The following is a 7,961-nucleotide window of genomic DNA, read 5'->3' on the forward strand; positions in this document are numbered from 1 at the left end:
CTTGCTATAGAACTAAGTTTTAAAATGTGGATTATTCAGTAATAAAAATCAATCACTGTTATGGGTACTCAGGGGAGAGAAATTAGGAGGAAGTGTTACTACTGGCAATGGGGAGAGAAATCAGCAGAAAGCGTTACTACTGGCAATGGGGTAGTTGTATCATCTTTGCATGTTTATATTTTGAAGGACAGCATATTTCATTTTATGGACTTTGTATATATTTTCACAGCATTGCTCTAAATTAAATTTAATTCTTATTAAATAGATAAATTGAGTCAAAAGAAAATGAATCATTTTATTAATATGACTTTATTCATGCACTCTTCAAATTATCTTTATTAATTGTAAACTTACAGTGTGGTGATAGGGATAACATGATTTTTTAAAACTATCAATAGCTTCTGCCTTCTCCAAATTTTATTTATGTTCTCCATTAGACCCTGTAAAACTATGTTAAACTTTTATACCATAAACCAACCATTTAATCTAATATTTTGCCATGTCCTATTTTCCTTCACAGTGAAAATATTTGATTCAAACAAAATCATAAAGTTAGTCAGTGACTGGTATTGGTTAAGAGATCTGTCAAACTAACTCTCGTGCTTCTACATGTTGAATAATATTTGAAGAACTGTTTTTTTTTTTTTTTTTTTGAGACAGAGTCTCGCTCTATCGCCCAGACTGGAGTGCGGTGGCACAATCTCAGCTCACTGCAAGCTCCGCCTCCTGGGTTCACGCCATTCTCCTGCCTCAGCCTCCCGTGTAGCTGGAACTACAGGCACCTGCCACCACACCTGGCTAATTTTTTGTATTTTTTTAGTAGAGATGGGGTTTCACCGTGTTAGCCAGGATGGTCTCCATCTCCTGACCTCGTGATCCGCCCACCTCGGCCTCCCAGAGTGCTGGGATTACAGGCGTGAGCCACTGCGCCCAGCCATATTTTGTGTTTTTTAACACAAAGCCTCGCTCTTGTCACCCAGGCTGGAGTGCACTGGCACGATCTCAGTTCACTGCAACCTCCACCTCCCGGATTCCAGTGATTCTCCTGCCTCAGCCTCCCAAGTAGCTTGGATTACAGGCACCCACCACCACGCCCGGCTAATTTTTGTATTTTTAGTAGAGACAGGGTTTCACCATGTTGGCCACGATGGTCTCGATCTCCTGACCTCGTGATCCGCCCACCTTGGCCTCCCAAAGTGCTGGGATTACAGGCATGAGCCACCACACCTGCTCAAACAACTGCATTTTTTCATTCATTTTGTGTGTCTTTGAAAGTATATACTTATATTCCCTTGACTAACTCTTAAAATTGAGAGTTATTTTTGCAGTTAATTTTTTATTGTTTTTAAGATTTTAGTATATTAAAGTTTTAATTTTTTATAGAGAAATGTAAAACTTTTTAGACAACTAAAATGTGAAATGAATCCTGGATCATAATTTCACCAGAGATTCTGTGATATTCTTCTATAAGCTATTGTAGAAGGTAGATTACATCTAAGCTGGAGACATGATGATTCTTGTATTTCAAAGAAAAAACATTTTGGCAAAAATTAGTATTTAGAATGACTCTCAATAAACACAGCTGATGGTAAAAGGGGGTTTCCATTTTAAGAAAGGTAAAATGAGCTTCAAAGACTTTCTCATCTCATCAGAATTGGCAGAGCTTTCTGTTAGTATTACTTCATGAACTTTAAACTGTTAATTGAAAAAGAATGTTTGATTTAATTCTGGTTTCAAACTTCCATAATTCCAGTATTTCAGGTGGTAAGATAGGTGAAAGGCATTAATTCGCTATTGTAGATTAATAGGTAATCTACAAAATTAACTGATTTCTATAGACACATGCCCTGAAATGTATTTTTTGGTACTAAAAATAATCAAAAATGTTTTTATTATGCAGTTTTTAATGGCAAGAATTTGTTTTCCAGTCACTTTGCTGAATTCAATACATGTATATTATGGTGGAAAAAGCACTAGACTCAGGGTCAGCCAGCCAGGAGAAATGAGCCTGACCTGGGATCCCACCACTTCCTGTTTTGTTAGGTAGTTCGCTTTGTCTCTTTGAATAAATGTCTCCACGTTTCCTACTTCATAGAATTGTCAGAATCAACACAATACGTTTAATACTTTGAAACTCATAAAATATTGGGAGAATAAACAGTATGAGGTTATGGGAGGTTTTTTGATTTTTTTTTTTTTTTAGTTTGAAATTATGCAATTTGTTTTGTTGCCAAAAGAATGGAAGATATCTTATTTTAAGACATGACTTAATAAAATTTGTTAAGTGATGATTATAGGAAAAAGAACATGTCAAAGAGACAAATAATGGATATAACATTTTTAGAAGCATGCCAAAAAAGACATTAAGATGAAGTAATTTCAAGAAGAAAGTTGTCAAGCATCTTAAACTTGAATAATCCACTAGAACACTTAACTTTCCAAACTTTAGCTTTCTACGTGAGTACCATCCTTAACCCATCTTTGGCATGTAATGAGATAACATTGAGATTTTCAGATGATTAAAATCAAAGTACTCTGTCATCTGTGTAATGTGGCCAAAATCGATAGGGCATGGGTTCAGTGGGGGGCAATCCTTTATTCCACAGATGTTAAAATAGAGCAAAAGTAACAACAGAACTCCATGGGCTAGCCTCTGTTTCTCTTAGAATTTGACCATCTCTAAGATCATAATCCCCAGAGACATCAGAAAATCTTGAGGTACTTCATGTAATTCCATTTTGCAACCTGTAGTTTTTCCTCCCTTAAGAAAATGCTTTTCAGCCAGGTGCTGTGTCTCATGCTTGTAATCCCAGCACTTTTGGGAGGCTGAGGCTGGAGATACTTGAGCGCTGGCGTTTGAGACCAACTTGGGCAACATGATGAAGCTCTGTTTACAAAAAATACAAAATAGTTAGCCAAGTGTAGTGGCATGTGCCTATAGTCCCAGCTGCTCAAGAGGCTGAGGTGGGAGGATCACTTGAGCCCTGGAGATCGAGACACAGCAAGACCCTGTCTCAAAAAAAAAAATTAAAAAGAGAAAAAAAAGGCCAGGAGGGGTGGCTCACGCCTTATAATCTCAGCACTTTGGGAGGCTGAGGTGGGCCAATTACCTGAGGTCAGGAGTTCAAGACCCGCCTGGCCAACATGGTGAAACCCATCTCTACTAAAATTACAAAAATTAGCCGGGCGTGGTGGTGAGCACCTGTAATCCCAGCTACTCAGGAGGCTTAGGAGAATTGCTTGAACCTGGGAGGTGGAGGTTGCAGTGAGCTGAGACCACACCACTGCACTCCAGCCTGGGCGACAAGAGCAATACTCCATCTCAAAAAAATAAAAGGAAAAAGAAAAAACACTTTTATATAGTATATAACATCAAAATGGGAGAAAGGGTGCTTGTTTTTTTTTGTTGTTTGGTTGGTTGGTTTTTACCAAAAATGTTTTGTTACAATTCTTTGTTGACAGAAGCACTGATATGTGGAGGAATGAGCTTCGGATTAGGAGTTAACACCAAATTTCTAATTCAGCCTTTATCACTCAGAAACCACTTGATGTATTCAACTTCTGAACTGCTTGCAGTAGGCCAGATGATATGTTTAGTGCTAGTTGTTCAGATTAAAAATTATAGACCCTGCCTTCAAGAGTCGACAGTTTTTTGTTAGAAGTAGACAGTTATTCACTGCAGTGTGATCAGTGTTCTCTCATTGGTAAATGCTATAACATCATAAAAATGGTAAAAAATTTTGTGAATATATTAAAGCCTAACTCAGACTTACGTGTCTGGGGTAAGTTAAGAAAGAATTTAAAGACACTGATTTCTGAATCGAGTTTTAAAAGAATCAGTCCCCCTTTAAAAGAGGAGGGCTGTGGACTGTAGGGTTGAGGAGGGGGAACAGCTTCTGAAGTTTTTCATATGTAAAATGGAGGTTCTGATGCTTCATTTCCTGCTTTTCAAAAATGCTGTTACAGTGATCTAATGTGATAACAAGCACTATGAAGTCACTTTTTAAGTGCATAAGCAACCAAATGTAGGTTATTAGTATTACCTTTAATTTCTCTAGCATTAATTCAGCAAAAGTAGCTTAATTGGAAAAAAAAGTTATGATAAAAATGAAGACAACAGGATGAAAACTTATATATGTCAGGGAGGTAGTCAGACTTCCTTAATTATCTGAATTCTGTTCCATCTAATCTACTGAGGACCAAGAATTACTCCTAAAGCTAATGTTGATTTCATTTCATACCCTTTCTCTAACCTCCAGTCAACACAAAAATCTTGGAGGTGTGACAGTTGCCATATTTGGATTTTTCTGTTAATCACATGGATTTTTCCTTTAGCATGACTATTTTATATTCTCCTTCCACAAATCCTTCATTTGTTAGGATTTCTTATTGTTATGATTGGATTCTCTAAAATTGGTATTTGATCGGTACATTGAAGTATAAGGAGTCATTTTAATATCCTGTATCAGTATTATACTAAGTAACTATGCAATGATCTGAAATAGATTAACTATACTTAATCTACTAAGTATTAAAACTTATTCCTCACTTGAAGACCAGGTGTGGTGGCTCACGCCTGTAACCCCAGCACTTTGGGAGGCCGACGCGGATGGATCACTTGAGGTCAGGAGTTCAAGGCAGGTGGATCACTTGAGGTCAGTTCAAGACCAGCCTGACCAACATGGTGAAACCCTTTTCTACTAAAAATAAATTAGCCAGGCACGGTGGCAGGTGTCTGTAATCCCAGCTACTCCGCGAGGCTGAGGCATAAGAATCACTTGGACCCAGGAGGCAGAGGTTGCAGTAAGCTGAGGTTGTGCCACTGCACTCCAGCCTGGGCGACAGTGAGACTCCATCTCAAAAAGAAACAAACAAACAAAACTTACTCATCACTTGTGATGAAAGCCCCTGTATCTTTAATGATAAATGCCACTTGAACCCGTGTTTCTAAACATGTTAATAATTTAAAATATGCTTTCACACTTGCCATTTCTTAATTTAAGAATCACTTTTATTAACTCTAGTGAATATTAATGTTCTTAATGAATGGTTCTTCATGTACAGGGATATGCAGTTAGTGTCCCTGTTGGGATATTAAATTTCTCCTAATGCTGTCTGAGGGGAGAATGTGAATGCAAACTTTGCTTATTTAAATGAACAGAGTCAGATGAGCTTGAATCTGCTCGCTGCTTCCTAGCCATTTATTTTGTAAGAAGCTATTTTGCCTGATGTTTATATGACACATATGGTTCCAGTCTCATAATTTCAACTTTTTTCCCTATCTGTTAAAAATAGAAAACTTAGTGTAAGCTTTTCTCCTTTTGTCAGTCACATTTATTTGCAAATTGATGTATTTCATTTAAAACCCTTCTAAATTCAGTTATCAAAGAATATTGTAGCATTTTCCTCATAGATAAATTTTAAAAGTGAAATAATTATATCAACAATGAAAAATAAAAAGCAAGCAATGGAAGACCATGAACTGCAGGAAATTAAAATGAGATCTTATTGAGTTAATGAATATGAAAACTACATAATTTAATGCTACCATAGCCAAAGTATGAGCTAGATCATTTAATTTTTATTTTATAGAATTCTGATGTTTACCTTTTCCAAAGCTTTCCCGCTGATATATGATAACTTCTTAATTTAAAGACTTATAGAAGTTATTTGCATATAGCATCTTTTTAAAAAAGATCAAATGTAAAACTTCTGAGAGTTTAGGCACAATTGCACAGAGCTGTTGTATGGTTCTGAAATATACAATCTAATTTCAGAAAAGATACTCAGCCTCAAACTTATGTGGTAAAATATGTAAGCTATTTACATGTGTAACAAATATAATCATTGCCAGGAGTTCCCTGAAAGAAGTGTCTATATGCATCTGTATTTCAATCTTCTGTCCCATTTCGTGTCCTATATGTTTTGTTTTGTTTTGTTTTTTCTTGTATTGATGTTTTCTGACTGCCATTATACCTTCCTAAATCAATCGATGTTTCCTCTGTGTTCAGTTTTTTTTTTAATCTGTTTATGTAGCCTGTGTTTTTCTTTCATGCCAGTGGTTTTTCCTTATATATCTGATGATCCTTAGTATCTCTTTAAAAATGAAGACCTGGGTACAAATCTGATTTCTTCTTCTGTTCTGAGAATGGCTCTACAATCTCACTGTTTTCTTCCCCTAAGCAGAAAGTGTATTGAAAACCTGATATACATGGCTAGCACAAATTAACTGGCAGCTTATGTTTAGGATAAACAAGTAAAGTGAATGGGCCCACCTATGATACTGTCATGCAAGTTGCCAAAATGAGAATAACTGGGACAGCATATCCACACTAAGAAGGCTACATGCTTCCCAGATGGTTCACGCTATTATTTTTAGAGACAATTCCACTGTGGTTTGTTTTGTTTTTGTTTTTGTTTTGTGGCAGACTGTTAATGCTGAGCATCCTTCATTTTCTGGGGATTTCACAGCCTGTTTAGCTTAGGTATTGTACAAATGAATCTTCGTTACTTCTCCTGGTTTTCATTCAGGTTTTCCCCTTTCCAAATATGCTGATTCCAAATTCACAGATTTCATAGTCAGATGGCTTCTGTATCTACTACAACTCTCCAATAGTGTATTCCGACAGATGTTTCTAATCGTTTTCCATCTTCTATAAATTTGTTGAAATCTCTCATCTCTTCTTTTCAAGCTCAAAAGGGACCTTTTCATTGCTAATTCTAGTGGTCAATTCTTTGTTCTTATCTTCACCTATCAGCAGCATTTGACACATTTGATCACTTCTAAATACATGATTTCTGGGACACCACATTCTCTTGGTTTTCTTCTTATCTCTTTAGGCACTCTTCATTGTCCTTTGCTAATTCTTCCTCTTTTCTTCCATGTCTTATAAGATTGTTTCACTGCAATTTGACCCTGTTTTATTCCCTGTATATGCCCACTCCCTTAGTGATCTCATGACTTTAAATAAAACTCATATGTCAGTGATTTTCAAATGTTTTATCTTCAACCCTTACCTCTTCTCTGAACTGTAGGTGTACACAGTCCATTATGGTAGCTAGAGGCTGGTATAACATAGGAACTAAATTTTTAATTTTATTTCATTTTAATTAATTTACTTTTTAGGGGGTGGGGGGGATGGAGTCTTGCTCTGTCACCCAGGCAGGAGTGCAGTGGTGTGATCTCGAATCACTGCAGCCTCTGTTCCCCGGGTTCAAGTGATTCTCCTGCCTCAGCCTCCCAAGTAGCTGGGACTACAGGCGCCCGCCACCATGCCTGGCTAATTTTCTTATTTTTACTAAGAGATGGGGTTTCACCGTGTTAGCCAGGATGGTCTCCATCTCCTGACCTCGTGATCCGCCCACCTCGGCCTCCCAGAGTGCTGGGATTACAGGCGTGAGCCACTGCGCCCAGCCATATTTTGTGTTTTTTAACACAAAGCCTCGCTCTTGTCACCCAGGCTGGAGTGCACTGGCACGATCTCAGTTCACTGCAACCTCCACCTCCCGGATTCCAGTGATTCTCCTGCCTCAGCCTCCCAAGTAGCTTGGATTACAGGCACCCACCACCACGCCCGGCTAATTTTTGTATTTTTAGTAGAGACAGGGTTTCACCATGTTGGCCACGATGGTCTCGATCTCCTGACCTCGTGATCCGCCCACCTTGGCCTCCCAAAGTGCTGGGATTACAGGCATGAGCCACCACACCTGCTCAAACAACTGCATTTTTTCATTCATTTTGTGTGTCTTTGAAAGTATATACTTATATTCCCTTGACTAACTCTTAAAATTGAGAGTTATTTTTGCAGTTAATTTTTTATTGTTTTTAAGATTTTAGTATATTAAAGTTTTAATTTTTTATAGAGAAATGTAAAACTTTTTAGACAACTAAAATGTGAAATGAATCCTGGATCATAATTTCACCAGAGATTCTGTGATATTCTTCTATAAGCTATTGTAGA

At 37.4% G+C, this 7,961-nt stretch overlaps 1 protein-coding gene across 5 annotated transcripts in view; it reads left to right on the forward strand.

Annotated features, from left to right (window-relative positions):
• The window catches only part of AHI1 (Abelson helper integration site 1), a 227,075-nt gene that overhangs the window by 106,882 nt on the left and 112,232 nt on the right, over positions 1-7,961 (forward strand). Inside the window, exons 20-21 of one of the 5 annotated variants that reach the window (XM_011962112.1) lie at positions 1,770-1,773; positions 1,929-1,977. The exons of 3 other annotated variants lie outside the window; for them this stretch is intronic. In XM_011962112.1, coding sequence (XP_011817502.1) covers positions 1,770-1,773; positions 1,929-1,977 — 53 coding nt within the window. Of the gene's footprint in view, positions 1-1,769; positions 1,774-1,914; positions 2,172-7,961 lie in introns of those variants that run through there. One more of the 5 variants, XM_011962113.1, reaches the window with a different exon arrangement.

This window comes from Colobus angolensis, unplaced genomic scaffold, assembly GCF_000951035.1.
Source record: "Colobus angolensis palliatus isolate OR3802 unplaced genomic scaffold, Cang.pa_1.0 Scaffold58, whole genome shotgun sequence".
NCBI lineage: Eukaryota > Metazoa > Chordata > Mammalia > Primates > Cercopithecidae > Colobus > Colobus angolensis.